The 18,209-nt window shown below is 45.2% G+C and overlaps 1 protein-coding gene across 8 annotated transcripts; it reads left to right on the top strand.

Annotated features, from left to right (window-relative positions):
- Nucleotides 1-4,536: 4,536 nt before the first annotated feature.
- On the top strand, nt 4,537-8,670 carry Pnma6e (PNMA family member 6E). 8 transcript variants are annotated; one of them, XM_048796787.1, is made up of 4 exons: nt 4,539-4,919; nt 5,493-5,700; nt 5,929-5,946; nt 6,109-8,670. In XM_048796787.1, exons 1-4 carry the CDS (start codon nt 4,542-4,544, stop codon nt 7,386-7,388), a joined length of 1,884 nt encoding a protein of 627 aa, XP_048652744.1. In that variant the 5' UTR covers nt 4,539-4,541; the 3' UTR covers nt 7,389-8,670. The 8 variants fall into 8 exon arrangements, with proteins under 8 accessions (XP_048652743.1, XP_048652745.1, XP_048652739.1 ...); XM_048796786.1 differs by having other exon boundaries at nt 4,537-4,919; nt 5,929-8,670; XM_048796788.1 differs by adding an exon at nt 5,226-5,354 and having other exon boundaries at nt 4,537-4,919; nt 5,619-8,669.
- Nucleotides 8,671-18,209: the final 9,539 nt, after the last annotated feature.

The following is an 18,209-nucleotide window of genomic DNA, read 5'->3' as shown; positions in this document are numbered from 1 at the left end:
TCATTTATTTATTTATTTACTTTTATGTGGTGCTGAGAATTTAACCCAGTGCCTCATGCATGTGAGGCAAATGCTGTGCCACTGAACTACAACACCAGTGCTGGAATGACATTTTTTAAAGTGCTGAAAGAGGGGAAAAACCCTTCAACCTTCAAATCTGTATCTACAGCCAGGGAAATTATCTTTTAGGAAAGAAGATAAAATAAGGACATTTTGAGATACATGAAAGCTAAAAGAAGTCATGAATAGATGTACATGAAGAGAAATATTAAAGAAAGCCTTTTAATCTGAAGAAAAATATTCTTTTGCTGACAGTTTAAAGTAATATTAGGATGTTTTGAGGGTTTATATCATAGGTAGGTATTCGACATATGGCAACCCTAGTATAAAAGATGGAGTGAAATGGGAATGAATGTATATGGTAGGTAGGTTTTTACATTTATGTTAAGGGGCAAAATATGAGTTATAATTAGATAATAAAAAATAAAGGATATATATTTTATATCTGGGGAAATTACTAAAAAATAATGCAAAGTAGTATTGTTAAAAAGGCAAAGACAAATTAAAATGGAATTGTAAAAGTGTTTTTATTTTTTTTTAAATCCAGGCATGAAATAGTGAACATAGAAAGAAGAGCATATGGGACAGACAGTATAAGGATGGACTTAAATTCAAATGTAGCAAATATTAATGGGCTAAATACTGCAACAGAAAGGAAGGGATTTTCAGAGTGGATGAAAAAGTAAGAGTTTTGGTATCTACAATAGATTTCATTTAAATATAAAGACTTACTTGGTGAGACAGGAAATGTGATACACCATGCGAAGGGCAAGTTCGCTTTACTAGTAGCAGAGAAATAGGGACAAAAAGTATTACCTGAATTCAAATGTAGTAATGACATAAGTGCTAATTGATCAGAAGTACATAAAATTTGTAAATGTGCTTCTACTGAATAATAGAGCTTGAAAATATATGAAGTAAAACTTGAAAGAGTATGGATGGAAAGAGGAGGAACTGCAATATGAAACTGAGCAAATTATGTTTATTGTGTGAAAGAATACATCACAACTAATTCCACCATCATGTATATCTATGAATCACTGACTAAAAATCAATAAAGGAATACTAGTAAAGGAAAAGAGAAGAAGGTGAGGTGGGAGGGGGCTGAAATGGAACAAATTTTGTTATGCACATTAACTATAATGCACTAATAAAAGCATTAAAATGAATAATTTATAGCATAAAGGAATTTTTTTATTCCGTCAACCCCACTACCTTCTGGGTAAGCCATCTTATTGGCTGAGAGCTAATGGGCGTGTCTACTGCTTGTGGAAGTTCCAACCCCTGTTGCCTGGGCTGAACCGTTACCATTCGGGTGTGCTTTACTGGAGCCTCCTTTTGGTTGTTCCTGCTTAAAAGTGCTGGAACTTTCTGCACAGTTTGCAGGGGCTTCTGGGAGAAGTAAGGCCTTCTGGGAGCTCAGAAGGCCTGAGCATAAAGGGCCCAGGAGATCCTGAGGGGATTTCTTCAGATTCTTCTGAGTGTGATTCCAGAGTTGTCTAGAGTCAGAGAAAGTCCACGGACAGGTAGGGTAGTTCCTCGAGTTTTGGGGAATGGTAGATAGCTGGTTATGAGGTGCCAGGGCCAGGCGCTCCGTGGCACCTCATAACTGGAAGGGGATTGTGGCTGTCAAGATCGGGGAGGCATGCGGGAGGGGTTCCCTGTGTGGTTTGCAGGAACGGCATGGGGAGGGTCCTTGGCTGCCCGTGGGGTTGCTGGAGGGGAGGGCTCCTGGTTGTGGGGACCTGTGAGGCAGGTCTGGTGTCACGGAGGGGACGGGTGTGGGGTGGCTGAGGAGGATACATAACTGTGGGGGTGGGGTTGTCGCTTGAGCTATGAGGATCCTCTGTGGGTTCAACGGCGGAGGGGTTGGGATAGGGTGGGAAGGAGGGTCCTGGCAGGAGTGGGGGGGTGGTAGCTCGCCACGCGTTTGGAGAGCAGAGGTGAGAGCTACCGGCCGCCATGTGGGGAATACAGAGGGGACCAAGGAACCGGGTGCGGGACGTGTGAGGGAAGGCTAACGTCGAGATGTATGAGACGTTCGCCAGCGCTGGCTGGACGAGCGGGCTGACTAGTGGCTGCGTCTGTGGAAGGAGGGCTGGAAGACGCTGCGTAGCACGTGGCGGGAAAGAGGCAATAGGCTGCGATGGGGTCGTGGTGGGCGAGAACGCAGGGCTGGTGGTCTGGGGCTTGACGGTCACGGAATCGAGGGCACCCCTCGGCTTCCTGGGGGTAAGTGTGGCCGGAGACAGCCCTTGTTGGGTGTTGGCGGGAGTATGGCAGGGAGGGAAGACCAAAGGGCTCACAGGCTCGTGGGAGCCCTGGGGCGCCCTAATTATGCCACCGCTAGTGCAAGCAGGTGTAGGGAGCATGGAAAGTAGAGGCTGCAGGCTCGAGGCGGTGGCCGTGGCAGAGCTGCATGGTGTGGGAACACCACGGAGGGAGCCCCGACCCAGCACAGGGGGGCGCCCTATTTCCCGGGTTTACAAGTCGCCACAAGAGCCCTGTGGGCACGTGTGGCACTACACAGGACAGTAGGAGGAGTTCGCTCCTTGAAGCCGGGAGGGACATGGGCTGGAGGACAGAGTCGCCACCTGAGGGTATGCAGGACGCGGTGGGGGGCATACGTGATGACAAGACACCCTCAGCTGCCCCAGCCTAAGTGAAGACAAAGTGAGGAGCAGAAGACGCGGTGAGCAGCTGTAGCTCCTACAGTTGGAATTGGAGATGCTTCAGGTGGCCTACGCAACATGGGATGTAGTGTTCGCATGGGACGGGGGCTTGATGTCTTGAGAAAAATGCACATTGATTACAAGGGCACATTCTATTTTTACCTTTACTTATGTAGAATACATACTGCACATAAAGAAAAAACGACTTTTTATAAACCTGGTGTGAGTGCTGTTCATCTGTAATCCCAGATACTGGGGAGGCAGAGGCAAGATGATCACTTCAGCCCACAAGTTTGAGACCACCCTGGGCAATGTAGCAAAAACCTCTTTCAGAAAAAAAATCATAGACATTAAAAGACTGGGGGGCTGGGGTTGTGAAACAGTGTCAGACTACTTGCCTAGCACATGTGAAGCACTGGGTTCCATCCTCAGCACTGCATAAAAATAAATAAATAAAATAAAGATATTGTGTCCATCTACAACTTAAAAAAAAGATTGCACTCTTATTTAATAATTTCTCAGTGGAATTCTATTTGAAGTTAATAATGATAACATGTCTAAATATTTGTAAATCCATGAACCAAAGAAGAAATCAAAAAAGAACTAAGAAGATATTTCAAACTCAATGATAAAAAAATTACAACTTAAAAATATAAGTCTGTGTGCGGGGTTTAGCAAGGATGGTGGAAAGTGATAGACATCATTATCCAAAGTACATGTATGAACACATGAATTTGTATACAACTAGAGATATGAAAAATTGTGCTGTATATGTGTGATAAGAATTATAATACATTCTGCTGTCATTTATTTTTTAAAAAATCAATTAACAATTAAAAAAAAGAAGGAGGAAAAATATTAGTGGGAGACAGCTAAAGAAGGGATCACAGGAACATTTATTGCTTTAAATGCTTGTAATTGGGAAAAAAGCAAGGTATAATGGCAGTGGTCCACTGGTTTATTTAAAGAAGCTAGAAAAAGAACACCACCAAATATAAAAAAAGCAGGAATTTATTCACACAAAATAAACCATACATACAACTAACAAACACACATACTTTTTTTTAAAAAAGGTAACAAAATTGATAAACACAACACTAATCAAGACAAGAGAAAAAGACACTAATCACCAATATTAGGAATGAAAGAAGATGTTATTACAGGTTGTACAGACATTTAAAAGATAATAAAAAGCACAAATTTGTACCAAAAAATGTTGAAAACATAAAACTTGGGAATTCCTTGGGGGAAAAGTATTTTACCAAAACTGCTACCACATAAACTAGAAACTACTGACTCTATAGCTTATAAACACATTTTTGTTCTGTAATACTGGGAATCAAACTCAGAGGTACTCTACCACTGAGCTATATTCCCAGCCCTTTTTATTTTCAGACAGGATTTAACTCAGGGGCATTGTACTCCTGAACTACATCCCCCACCCTTTTAATTTTATTTTGGACAGTATTTAACTCAAGGGCACTCTACCACTGAGCTATACCCTAGACCATTTTATTTTATTTTGAAACAGGGTCTCACTGAGTTGTTGAGGTTGGCCTCCAACTTGTGATACTCCTGACTTACCCTCCCAACTTGTTGGGATTACAGGCAGGAACCTGTCTTCTTATACATAAATTTATTAAAAATTTTCCCTAAAATCAAAGTAAGGGAGAGGAAGAGCCCCTGGCCCCATGCTCAAGGGGCAGCTATTTGAGGGGTTGGGCTGTCTAGCAACAATAATCCTTTCTCTCCTTTGCACACACAGGGTGCTCAGAGACTGCAACACTCAGCACACATCCCTGTTCAACCATGCTTCCTTCCCCCAAGAATACTGCTATGGCAATGACAATGCTGCAAGACTGGTGTAGGTGGATGGGTGTCAATGCCCAGCGCTCATTGCTCATCCTGGGCATCCCTGAAGACTGCAAGGAAGATGAATTCCAGGAAGCAGTGCAGGCTGCCCTATGGCCCTTGGGCAGGTACCGAGTGCTCTGTAAGACCTTTCGAAAGGAGCTCAGGGCCAGGGTAGCTTTAGTTGAGTTCGCTGAATATTTAAATCGAAATTTGATCCCCCAACAAATACCAGGTAGCAGGGGCCCATGGACTGTGATCTTCCTGCCCCAGGCTCCTGATGCTGACTTCCAGGATACTCCCAATTTCCCTGCACAGCCTCAGGGGAGAGCAGTGGTAGGAGCTGCATGTGAGGCAGAAGCTACAGGTGAGGGAGGAACTGCCTGTGAAGGAGGAGCTGCATGTGAGGGAGGAGCTGCATGTGAGGCAAGAGTTACAGGTGAGAGAGGAGCTGCATGTGCGACAGAAGCTGAAGGTGAGGCAGGAGATACAGGTGAGGGAGGACCTACAGGTGAGGAAGGAGCTGTAGTTGAGGGAGAAACTGCAGGTGAGGGAGGACCTACAGATGAGGCAGCAGTTGCAGATGAGGAAGGAGCTGTAGGTGAGGGAGAAACTGCAGGTGAGGGAGGAACTGATAGTGAGGCAGTGGCTGCAGATGAGGGAGGAGCTTCAGGTGAGGAAAGAGCATCAGGTGAAGTAGGAGCTGTGAATGAGGGAGGAGCTGGAGGTGAGGCAAGAGATGCAGGTGAGGGAGGAGATGCAAATGAAGGAGTTGAAGGTGACAGAGGAGCTGCAGATGAGTCGGAAGAAGCAGGTGAAGTAGGAGTTGTGTATGAAGCAAGTGTGTCAGATGAGGAGGGAGTTGAAGGTAATGTGGGAGTTGCAGGTATTATACGACCTATGGACATGGCAGCAGCTGCAGGTGAGGTAGGAGCTTCAGGTGACAGAGTTGCTGCAAGTGAGGGAGGAGCTGTAGTTGAGGCAGAAGTACGTGAAATAGGAGTTGCAGATGAGGCAAGAGCATCAGATGAGGAGGGAGCTGCTGGTGACATGGGAGTTGCAGGTGTTCTAGGAGCTTTGGGTCTGGTAGGAGCTGCAGGTGAGGCAGGAGCTGCAGGTGACGGAGGAGTTGCAGGTGAGGCAGCAGCTGCACGTGAGGCAGCAGCTGCACGTGAGGCAGCAGCTGAGGTAGAGGCAGCAGGTGAAGTAAGAGCTGTGCATGAGGCAAGAGTGCCAGATGAGGAGAGAGCTGCAGGGGACATGGGAGTTGCAGGAATTATAGGAGCTGTGGGTATGGCAGGAGCTGTAGGTGAGGGAGGAGCTGCAGGTGATGGAGGAGCTGCAGGTGAGGCAGGAGCTGCAGGTGAGGGAGGAGCCGCAGGTGAGAGAAGAGCTGCAGGTGAAGCAGAGGAAGCAGGTGAAATAGGAGCTGCAGATGAAGCAAGAGAGTCAGATGAGGAGGGAGCTGCAGGTGACATGGGAGTTGCAGGTGTGATAGGAGCTGTAGGTATAGCAGGAGCTGCAGGCGAGGAACGAGTCTTGGATATGGCAGGAGGGACAGATGACGCGGGAGCCCGGACCCAGCAGTGGAGCCAGGCCCTGCAGCCTGTCCTGGAAAACATGGCCTATGAGGAGCTGAGAAGCTTTTCTGGGCTTGAAGAGCCAGCCTGTGGGGAAGACTCCTTCGAGAGCTGGCTGGATCATGCCAACGACATGCTGTACCTGTGGCGCCACATATCTGAGAGGGAGAGGAGGAGGAGGCTGGTGGAGAGCTTGGGTGGGCCCGCCCTGGATCTCATGTGTGGGCTCCTGGAAGAACACCCAGACACTCCTGCCCAGGACTGCCTGGCCGCGCTGGTGCAGGTGTTTGGGAACAAGGACACCCGGATGACTGCACGCCTGAAGTTCCTGACTTGCTCTCAGCGGCCTCAGGAGACTCTCTTTGCCTACGTGATGCGCTTGGAAGGCCTGCTGCAGGTAGCCTTGGAGAAGGGGGCCATCCATCCGGCTATTGCTGACCAGCTGCGAGCCCGGCAGGTGCTGATGAGGGCCCGACCAAACCAGATGCTCCAGAACAACCTGAGGAGGATGCGCCTGGAGAGGAGGCCACCCGGCTTCCTGGGGCTTCTCCGGCTCATTAGGGAGACTGAGGCATGGGAGGCTGCCCTAGCTAGGAATGAGCAGGTGGAAGGTGAAGAGGGAGCTGAAGTTTACCAAGGAGATCTGGCTGCTGCCCAGGCTGCACCTGACAACGAAGATAATGCTGAGGCCACTCTATCCAGTGAAAATGCCAGTGAGGCCACCCTTCCCAATGAGGTCACCATGGAATGTATCTCCATCACTGTAGAGAAAACCAAGGCAGAACCATCCAATGAAGATGCCAGCAAGGCTGCCCCTGCCATTGAAAACACTGATGAAGCCTACCCAGCCGACAAGGTTGCTCCTAGCCCTGAGCATGCTGCTGAAGCTACTTCCAATACAGATGATGTCATGAAGGCAGCACCTGCCATTAAAGAGGCCAATACCTCCCCTGCCACTCAGGAAAATGAATGTGCTTTTTCCCCTGCAGGTCTAGGCCAGGCAAGATCAGTGGAGGCCTTCAGTGGCCTCACCCCAGCCCAGATGGGCAGTGCTTCTGATGCTAGCCCAGGAGGGCCTGGTTTGGGGCCAGAGAGCCTCCTCCAGGGGGAAAATCAGGAGGCTGAGGAGCCCCTGCTGGAGGGGCTTAAGGACATCCTGGAAGAGCTGGGAAACAAGGATAGGGCTGGGGAGACGAGCCACCCCAAGCCCTCCTTGGGCAAATAGGCTCAGAAGTCCCAGGGGCCTTCTCTCCTCTCAGGCAACACATCCCTGGAGGCAGGGGTAGGCCAGGCCAGGGCTGTCACCCTATCCCATATTTGGAGCAGAGTTCAGGGAAGGGCTCATTCCACCCAAAATAGGCCTCTCAACTCTCCAAGGAGCTCTCATCACCACCACCAGCTCTTCCAAATGGCCCAGCTCTTCCAAATGACCACAGTTTCAACCAGATTTGGCAGGAGGAGTCACTCTTCCCCATGGCATCCCCAGCCTCAAACTCCACCAATCTAGGGCAGTAGGCCTGGAAGCACCCCTGAGCTGCTAGCTCTGGCCTAGATGAGGGTACCTGAAGATATCTGACTGAGAGACATTGCCAGGGGTGTGGGGAGGAAGCCATCTCAAGGGTGCCAGCTGCCTGGCTCTCCCATCAGGGGGATTCTATCCTCCCCTCCCAGTTCACCAATTCCAGAACAGGATGCTACCTGTTCCTGGAAATCCACCCTTATTTGTAAGCTCCATGGAGATCCACCTCAAGCAAATGCCCACCTCACACTAGCCATAATTCTTGTGCAAAGCCATGAGGTGTGTGTCATCTCTGTGTGGAGGTCCTTGCCCTCACAGCCAGCCACCCCTAGGTCTGGGCACATGTTGTGAGCTTCCATGTGAGCCAAGGCTCTGCCTGCTCCTGTCCAGTGTCCTGACTTAACCTCTTCTTTCTTGGTGTAGATATAGGCCAGCTTTCTGCCACTTGTTCTTGTGGAGTATTGTATGTTTTTATCTGAGCAGCTTCTTCCAGGAGATCCTGAGCCCACCAGTCCCAGGAGACAGCGGAAAGGATGGATGGTGATGGCGTGATTGATGCTGTGCCCATGACTGCGACTACAACTGTGACTACATCTGGGACTGCAATCTTACCTTTTGCAGAAAGAACTGGACTGGGGATGGATGTGGAGAGCTGGAGCCTGTGCTTTGATGTTCCACCTCTGTTATTTGTAACTCAGTTTCCTCAGCTTGGTGAGGCATTTCCTGATGTGCTTTTTAGTGTCTCTGTGCCAATTATAGGGCAAGGGCCACCCCACAGTGAGTCAGTCTCAGAGGGAATTCCCTGAAAGTAATGTGTATTGCCAGAGGTCACCATCCTGGAAAGAGGCAGATCTGGGGGCCCTAGTAAGGGAAAATGTGGTAGGAGGGCCCTAGTATGGGGAGCAGATGAGAAACCTCATTAGAAGTCCAGGATGAGGTGTCCCTGCGTCCCAGTACCTGTGGTCTTTACAAGCTGTGAAGAGTCCCTTTCCATGTTGTCATCCTCTTCTCATTGATGGGCTCAATGAATGTTTCTCTTCAATAAATTTCATTAAATGTTCTAACTGAGTCTTGACTCTGCTATGGGCAGTTGATAAAAGGGATGGCTGGAGTTTGGGTGGGAGTGGAGGGACAGAAAAAGATCTCTTTGCTAAGTACTCATAGAAGACATCCACAGTGAGAGACTATGCACTTCAATAAGCAGGTTAGGAGTTGATGACTTTAAAAATTTTTATAGGTGAATTACAAAATTTTGAAGTTTAATTGTTCCTTGATTGAGGTGGTTTTTACCCTGGGACTTTTGAAAATGCTTGAAGGAGATGCTGGTTTTCTCCTTGATTGGGGGAAGACCACTCTATCATGTGTGTGGGGTTCTGGACTACTAAATACGAGTGATTCTTGTGGTAGGGTTATGCAGTAAAGAACAATTGTACTCAGAAGTTGCAATAGCACCTCTGGTGAGAAAGCCAGCATTAGAGTGACTGGGTTTTTCTAAAAGCCTCAATATGTTTTAATTTGAGATATTCTAAAACTTCAAAATCTCACCCTGTAATAATTTAAAGAGCAAGTGCAAACTTCTAGATATTTGTGGAGCTTCTGAGAGAATGGGCAAAACATTTCCAGACAACTTCCACTTGCAAGCCAAGACTTTATCTTGAGGATAAAAGCAGGCAAGGCCAGTGAGATACATAGCAAAGGAGGGGTTTACAGGAGTTGGAGGATACTCTCTGAAGGGGTGATATCCTGAGACTGAGTAATGTGTGTGCAGAAAGTAGCATGTTGTTAAAAGAGAAACTTTTAAAAAATATTATTTTTAAAATAATGTTGTAGTTGTACACAATACTTTATTTATTTTTATGTGGTGCTGAGGATCGAATCCAGGACCTCACATGTGCTAGGCAAGCGCTATACCTCTAAGTCACAACCTCAGCCCAAAAGAGAAACTTTTTCAAAAATGTTTTAGTTGTTGATAGACATTTATTTATTTATTTATTTACGTTGCTGAGAATCCAACCCAGTGCCTCACACCTGCCAGGCAAGTGCGCTGCCACCGCTGAGCCACAGCCCCAGCCCCCAAAGAGAAACTTTTTAGACAAAATAAATCTAACATTTTTTTGGTGATTAAAGGTTCATGAATAGTACAGCTAGGAGAGATTCGGAGAGTTCAACTTTTATCAGCATGAGTAGTGAGCTTTTATATGTTCAGTGTGGAAACAAATTACTTGATAGGCTACAGCTTAGTACTTTTCTTATGGGAGTCCAATTGGGTGGGAAATCCCCAGTTGGAGGTTAAAGGTGTCTTTTGATTTGTTAAGCTTATAGTTTTACTGTTTACATTGGACTTCAGTTTGCTTACGTAGGAATCTGAGACACTAGAGCTGTCTCAGCCAAATGACTTCCACTTAATTATTATTATTTTTTTTAACAAAACCAAGGGCATAGCCCATACTCTTGCCCTCAGAAGGATCAGAGTATGGCATTATGCTGAAAACTGTGGAGTAATGGAGTGCAAAAGATGAGACCATTTTAGAGCTCTGTGGGGATGGGAAAGAGTCAAATTCCATACTAAAAGCAGTGCAATTCAATTAGACCATTTATGTGGGCCCAGGGTACACTGTTCATTCTTTCTGTCCTGGAAAGTTGCTGCGTTATGAGAGGAGTGGAAAATGCTAGTTCTGGGTGCTCTCAGCTTCCTTTTGCAGCTAGGACATGGGCATATGACTTGGGTCCCATCAATCAGATGTACCAATGCCATCTGAATCCAAGGCCCCAGATGGGAATAAGCATGAGCACCATAAATTCTGATTGGGTGGTAGCAATGCCACCTGTTTCCCGCAGAGCAGTGGCACTGGTGGTTCTTGCAGTAGCATCTGTTTCCTGCGTTGGTGGATGCAAGCTACAGTGTTTGTGTCCAGGTATGAATGGGAGCCATGGGGTACCTTTGCCAGTCCAGCACTACAATTTGATTTTGACCCTTTTTCCTCTCTTCAAAGCCTCAAAGACTGGTTTTCTGGCCCTTCCAAGACACTTGTGAAATGGCATCTTTTAGCTAATTCCCTTTGGGTTTCCATTAGCTGCAGTGAAATGTGATTGCTAATGACCCTCATGCTACAGGGGATTTCTAATGACACCTGCAGAAAAGAGTACCCACTACTCAAAAGAGCAGACATCTGTACTGCAGCTCCTACCTGGTGGATAGCACTAATGGATCCTAGGAATAATGCCTCTAGAGGTACAGGTTTTAGACATCCTTGGAGCCACCGAAGGCCCTCTAATCCTGTCTTCTTTAATAGATCTCACTTAGAGACAGGTACCACACTCCTGCTTTTGTCCTTATCTCTTTCTGGGCCCTGGCCCCTAGCCTTTCTGTACTCTAATGACACCACAGGTAGCCCACATAATTGTTGCCCCTTTCTTCCATCCCATTTTCATCATACGGCCAATCTTGGAATAGTGCCCTAGGCCCATCAGTCTTTACAAATGCAATGTCAGCATCTTAACAATTGGTTGGCAACTGTCAATCTAAAAACAACAAAGTGAGATTTTCCAAGGAACCATATTTATTTAGGACTAGCAGAACACTGCAATGGGAACATGCATACCATAGTAAACTGGGTGCATTCAAGGAAGTTGAGGCAAGGACAAAAAATGAGGGACTACATTAGCTATTTTGAAACAATAATCTTTAGTCACAACAATTAACACCTGGGGTAATGTTAGTCTGAGGTTGAACAGACAGTTGCTGGGCAAATGTCCCTGCAGAGTACATGTTGTGTAAGGTTGCAAGTGGCCTCTGTACAACCTTGTGGTTCTGGTGAAGTCTTTTGTGATAGTTAGAATCAGGCAGTCACACATAAGGACTTGTACTTCATAACATCCTATATTTATTTATTTTTTGTTAAGGTTAACATGAGTGACTTATTTTGATTGTGACAACAATTATTTATTTCACAGAAACTAGAATGCAAGAGTCCTTCTTTTAGTTGCCTCAGGGATTTAGGGAAAATTCCTATTTGCAAATTTGGTGGAAAGGGGCCTGTCATCACTGAAGGCACAGTTAGGGGATGAGCATGTGGCTTAGTATGTACATTTTTAAATGCCTTGCCTAGGTCTCTGAATATGAACAGGAGATGCCAGGATGAACATGCTTGGAGGCCTGGATCCAGGCAGCAGCAATGGCAGCATGCTTGCCAGTTTACTTCTGCTCTTGGCTCTGCTCTGGGTTTGGAAGCCTGGCCCATCAGAAGCTCTTGGGGACCCAGTATTCAAAACCTGGTCCCTAGCCTCCTTCCCATTATGTGAGCCCTTAGTAGTTAGCCAAGTGATTTCCTCTATGTTAGTAAGAGAGCCACTTGCCTTCCTGGTGTAATCTGGCCACTGCCTTGTGCATGCTTCTCACCCCCTGGCTGCTGTGTCCATCCCTAAAACTCTGTTAAACCCTCCATGCAACCTCCAAGTGTCCCTTGAGGTAGAAACAGCTGGCAAGCAGGGCCTGGGTCTTGTTCATCCCTGTGTTGGGTATAACCAGACAGGGACTGGAGGTCAGCAAGTTTTCAAAGAGTGTGGAGATGATTCTACCAGTTCCAGGCTCTATCCTGTTTTCATCGCTGCAGTGAAAACCAAAGAGATGAATCCTATCCCACAAGCCAAGTACACTCACCCTGAGATCTTTCTGTGTAGTCCATCTGTCCAATCTCACAGCCTTCTTCAAATGAAGCCCTTTATACATCTTAGCTTGTGCCTTGTGGTTTGCGAGCCCCAATGAAGCACCATGGATTGCATACTTCACCAATCAACATGTGAATAATTCCAGGGGATGGACAAGCCTCACACATCTCACAGTCATTACCAAGTTTATCAACAATCATTTCTACCTTGTCACATGGGGAGTTTCTACTTTCCAAACTGTGGGATATATCTGGCAGCAGAGCTATGACAAATTCTCCATTTTCAAGTCTGGGGCCACTCCTGTGCTCCAGTTCACCCTTTCTGAGAAAAGTAAGAACATCTTAACTCCCTCTGCCTTCTTCTGTCATTGCCCTGGAAGGTGTCTGGACAGATACCCTAAGGCTACAAGGGACCGGAAATCTGCTGGCCAGTAGCCCAGCATGAGGCAGAACCTGTGCAGAAGGTGGGACACTGGGATTGAGCCCATCAGGCTCACAGGTCCAGAGGAAGCAGGACAGGGTGTGCACAATCTTGGCTCTGGGAATTTAAGGTGCAGGGTCCTGAGAGGATAGGGCCTGAGTAGATGGGCCTTGTATCTCTCTCTTATAATTGAGTTCTTCAGCTTAAGACTGAAGGGGAGCTAGTCTGGTAGAGAGAGGGAAACCCCCAAGCAATGTGAACAGCAGGGCGCAATGCCCCTGCCTAGAAAAGCCCTCCAAACTCCAATTAAAGTTGGCACCTTCCTTCAGAGACTACTGCCCGTTGGGTACTCCTGATCATAGAGAGAAAGGGAGTCTGTGAAAGGACAGAGAGAGTCCTGGGGTTGGGGGAGTTTGGGGTAACAGTCACTTCAGTGTGTGTGTGTGTGTGTGTGTGTATGATTAGGTGCATGTGTGTGTGACTATATGAGATGTATGTGTTGGGCAGGTATCTCAGTCTGTCTCACCTTCTCTGACTGGACCCTGAGACTTCCAGTGGCTTTTCTCTTCCGTATAAACTGAAGGAGGAACCCATTGGCATTTTCCATCCCAGGGCAAGACATGTTTCCCTTGCAAAGCTCAGCCAACTTAGAGGCAGAGAAGATTGGCTATTGAGGGAGCCCCTGTCACCAATTCCATACCCTGTTCCTATTGCCTGAAGCTTCTGGGACACGAGGAAAACACCAGAATCTTTGGGGAATTGGGACAAAGTCAGAGCCTTTTCCACAAACCTTAGCAATGCCTTTCACATTTCTTTCTTATTCTCCTTGCTGTGAATGCCACTGGACCTTCAGGTCCATGGCAATCTGACCTCTTCTTGCACTTTCCTGCAACCTCTCCCTCCCCACTTGTCCAGCTCTGTTCACACACAGTGCCAGATACCAGGGCTGATGCAGGCCATGGGGGCCATAGCTTAGAGGGTGTGAATGATCAAACCTACTGAGTGGATGGTCTTTCTAGAAGCATAGCACAGACTCTGCCAGATATCCCCCAGGCTCTGTGCTCACCCTCATGCCAGCTTAGCTCCTCCCATGGAGGGGGGCATTATATTTAGCATATGTCCATAGATACACCCTTTATTGAGGGGCCCTGAATAATTAAAGAGAGAATGCTTAGTGAGCTAACACAGTGTCTCCTCCTAGGGGGCATTCCAAAAATTACCACGAGCAGATAGATTCCCCCAGCATATAAACTGGGGTTCAGGGCTCAGGGTTACATAGAAGGAAAGCCTGGTGAGTCCTAGTCAAACTTGGTAGTTCCAGAGCCCACATTTTTCTGAAGATTTAGGGCTGGAGAAGTCCCTTAAATCCTGCTGCAAGGATAGACAAGTTCCATTACCATTGTGTAAGTTGCCACTCTTTCCACTCGTTGCATTCCAGACACACTGGGAACTTGGCTGGGACTTGGGAAGCTTTCCAAAGAGGCCACATCAATCCAAGTGCAAGCTGTCTGCTAGTGCTGCTTCAGAGGGAATGCCTCCTGTCTTTGCTCTCTGAGTCCCTGGGGCCTAAGCATCCCCAAGTAGCTCCCAGTATCTGAGTCCTCTCTGATGACCCTGTCCTCTGATGCCATCAACTGAAGTGCATGTGACATGCCAGGGAGGCAAGCAACATGTCCCACCAGGGGGAATTAGCTGAGGGCACTGTGTTTCTTGAAAGAATGTAGTGGATATCCCAACGTGCATATAAAGAGGTAGTGGTGGGAGGCAGAGTGGCTTCTGGATGCTCCTATTCTCCTTGCTTCTCTGTCCTGCTGACTTCAACCTCAGCAGCAGGCATAGAAGGGACAGCCTGGCATAGACCTTAGCTCCCCAACTGCAATGGCTGCAGTTCCATGAGACATCAACTGTGTTACTCAGGTAGGGAGTTCTGTTTTGGACTGAACCTTAACTGGCACACCACAACCACAGCACGGAGCCTTCACGTGCTCACATCCAGGGTCCTCCTACCCAGGACTGCCTGTCCTGACTGTCCTTAAGCCAGACTTAACTAGCTCCTAATTCCCAGGCTCTGCTCTGTTCTCCTAGGGTTCCTGACAGCTGCCTCACTGTGTTGCCCTTCAGGAGTTACTTTAGGTCACATTCTGTTTAACCTCTTCCCAACTAGGTTGAGAAAGGCCTTCATCTAATGCCCCAGGCCACAGTTAAAGGAACAGTCAGAGTTTCCCAAGAAGCCTCATTTTGCTTAGCAAAGGAGTCAGAGCCAGGGGGCTAAACCCCTACCTTTTAGACACTTCCAGCCACATTTGGGGGATATGGGAATGGCCCCCTGTCTGAGCTGTCTTCAGTTCCATCTTGAGGCCTCTGGGGGCCACAGAGCTGAGGACCAACTCCCAGCTCAATTACTGCCATCTGTTGACACCTACCCTAACAACCTATTGTGACATTTCATTGACACAACAGATGTAGCCTCACAAATATGAGGCCTGGCAGACACCAAACTTCAGACTTCCTGACTGATAGACCTTAGCTCAGTCAGATGCTAAGCCTTCCCAACCTGAGGCAGCTTTCAAGCTGGGGCACAGAAACCCCATTCCAGGCTCTGGTGATTCACCTTTCCATGACTGACTTGGCCTGGGGATTGATGGAACTGGGGTGCTTTATGCTCATGGCATATAATGTTATCTGCCTTCAAAAGATACAGACTTCAGAAAGGAAATTACTTCAAGGCCTTGGGCTCTTTTCCTTTTCAGTTATACAGAAAAATGATGGGCTGGCCTTGCTTCAAAGACAACTTCAAAGAGAAAAATACCATCGGAAACTGCTACAACCCCAAACCACAAAATTAGCCAGCAGTCCAGCCAAGCGCTGCTAAGTCTGGACATAGAGCATGGAGCAAACTGAGCCAACAATGCCTTCTCAGAACCAGAGCAGGAATCAGATTGTCCACAAGTTAAAGATCACAGTCCCAAAACTCATAGAAAGATTGAAAACAAATCTTTGATTAGATTAATAAAATTTAAGGCCACAGGCCACAGGAGTGACAGAACATCCTCGTTAGATAATGTGGAAGCAGGAGATGATTCGAAGATGTTGGTGAAAATGAAGTACGTTCTCTAACCAATATCGGTCTTATACATAAAACAGTAAAAATGACAATTACAAAAATAAGAGGGGGCTGAGGTTGTGGCTCAGAGGTAGAGCGTTTGCCTAGCATGCATGAGGCACTGGGTTCCATCCTTAGCACCACATAAAAATAAAATAAAGATATTGTGTCCTCCTATAACTAAACAATAAATATTTTAAAAAATAATAGATTAATTGATTTTTGTATAGGGTGAGGAATAATGATATACTTTCAATATTCTACATATGGATATACAGTTTTTCCAGCACCATTTATTGAAGAGGCTGTATTTTCTTGGATGTATGTTTTTGGTAGCTCTGTTGAGAATTAATTGGCTGAAGATGTGTAAGTTTATTTCTGGATCCTCTATTCCATTCCATTGGTCTATATGTCTGTTTTTTTTTCAAATACCAAACTGTTTTTGTTACTATGGCTCTGTAGTATATTTTAACATCAGGTATTATGGTGCCTCCAGCATTGTTCTTTTTGCTCAGGATTGCTTTGGGGTCTTTTGTGATTTCTTATGAATTTTAGGATTTTTCCTAGTTATTTGAAGACTGTCACTGGTATTTTGTTGGGGATCACATTGAATCTGTAGATTTACTTGGGTAATATGGCCATCTTAACAGTATTGAGTCTGCCAATTCATGAACATTAGGAGGTCTTTCTATCTTCTAGTGTCTTCTTCAGTTTCTTTCTTCAGTGTTTTATAATTCTCATTATAGAGGTATTTCACCTCCTTGGTTAAGTTTATTCCTAGGTATTTTGGGATTTTTGAGGCTATTGTGAATGGGATCGTTTTCCTGATTTCTTTCTTAGTGAGTTCAGTGTTGATGTATAGGAAAGCTACTGCTTTTTTTATTTTGAATTTGTATCCTGCTACTTTGCTGAATTTATCAGTTCTAAGAGACTTTTAGTGGAATCTTTAGGGCTTTCTAAGTGTAGAATCATATCATCTGCAAACAGCAATAACTTGACTTTCTCCTTTCCTACTTATACCCTTTTTTATTTCTTTTCCTTGTTTCATTGTTCAGGCTAAAATTTCAAGTACCATATTAAATAAGAGTAGTGAGAGTGAACACCCTTATCTTGCTCCTGATTTTAGAAGAAATACCTTAATTTTTTCTTCATTTAGTATTGATGTGGGCTATAGGTTTGTGGTATATAGCCTTTATTATGTTGAGGTGTGATCCTTCTATACTTAATTTATTCAGGGTTTTTTATCATGAAGGGATGTTAAAGTTTACCAAAGGCTTTTTATACATCTATGTGATCCTTATCATTGATTCTACTTATGTACTGAATTACATTTATTGATTTTCTTATATTGGAACCATTCTTGAATCCATCAAATGAAACTGATTTGATCATAGTGTATGATCTTAGAATTTTTTTGCTAAATTCAATTCAGAAATACTTTATTGAGGATTTTTGCAATAAGGATATTGTTAGGGATATTTTTCTATATGTTTCTTTTTTGGGGTGTCCTTATCAGGTTTTGGTAGCAGGGTAATACTGGCTTTGTAGAATGAGTTTGGAAGGGTTCTGTTCCTTTCAATTTTATGTAATATTTGGAGGAGTATCAGTATTAGTTCTTTAAAAGTCTGGTAAAATTCAGTACTGTATTCATTCACTCCTAAACTTTATTAGGGGTTGTGGGAGACTTTTTATTATTGTTTGAATCTCATTGCTTATTATTGATCTATTTAGATTTTTTTATCCTCATGGTTCCATTTTAGTAGGTCATATGTATCTAGAAACTTGTCCATTTCTTCTACATTTTTCAATTTATTGGCATATAATTTTTCTAAGCATTTGAAATGAATAAAAGATCTTAATATAAGGCCTAAAACTGAAACTACAAGAGGAAACACTTCAAGATACTGGCCCAAGCAACAGTTTCCTGAACGAATCCATTAGCTTTGGAAATAAAAGCAAGAATTGGCAAAATGGGATTACATCAAACTAAAAAGCTTCTACATAGCAATGGAAACAAAGTAAAGAGACAACCACAGAATGGAAGAAAATCTTTACTAGTTAATCATCTGATAGATGATTAATAACCAGAATATATAAAGAACACAAAAGATTCAACAACAAAAGAACAAATAGTCCAATCAGTAAATGAGCAAACGATATGAACAGACACTCAAAAGAAAAAATACAAATGGCTAATAAACATATGAAAAAAAAATGCTTAACATCTTTAGCTATCAGGGAAATGCAAATCAAAACTCTACTGAGATTCTATGTCATTCAAGTCAGAATGGTTATTATAAAAAATTAGAAAATGCTGGTAAGGATGTAAGGAAAAA

The sequence above is a fragment of the Marmota marmota genome, unplaced genomic scaffold (genome assembly GCF_001458135.2).
Source record: "Marmota marmota marmota unplaced genomic scaffold, marMar, whole genome shotgun sequence".
In the NCBI taxonomy this organism is placed as follows: Eukaryota; Metazoa; Chordata; class Mammalia; order Rodentia; family Sciuridae; genus Marmota; species Marmota marmota.
This window is presented reverse-complemented; position numbering and strand designations above follow the sequence as displayed.

Coding starts and splice junctions, on each gene's coding strand:
- Pnma6e (XM_048796788.1), top strand. CDS start 4,542: ATGCTTCCTTCCCCCAAGAATACTGCTATGGCAATGACAATGCTGCAA. Junction 4,920..5,225: donor AGCCTCAGGGGAGAGCAGTG/GTAGGAGCTGCA, acceptor ACTGATAGTGAG/GCAGTGGCTGCAGATGAGGG. Junction 5,355..5,618: donor GAGGAGATGCAAATGAAGGA/GTTGAAGGTGAC, acceptor TCAGATGAGGAG/GGAGCTGCTGGTGACATGGG.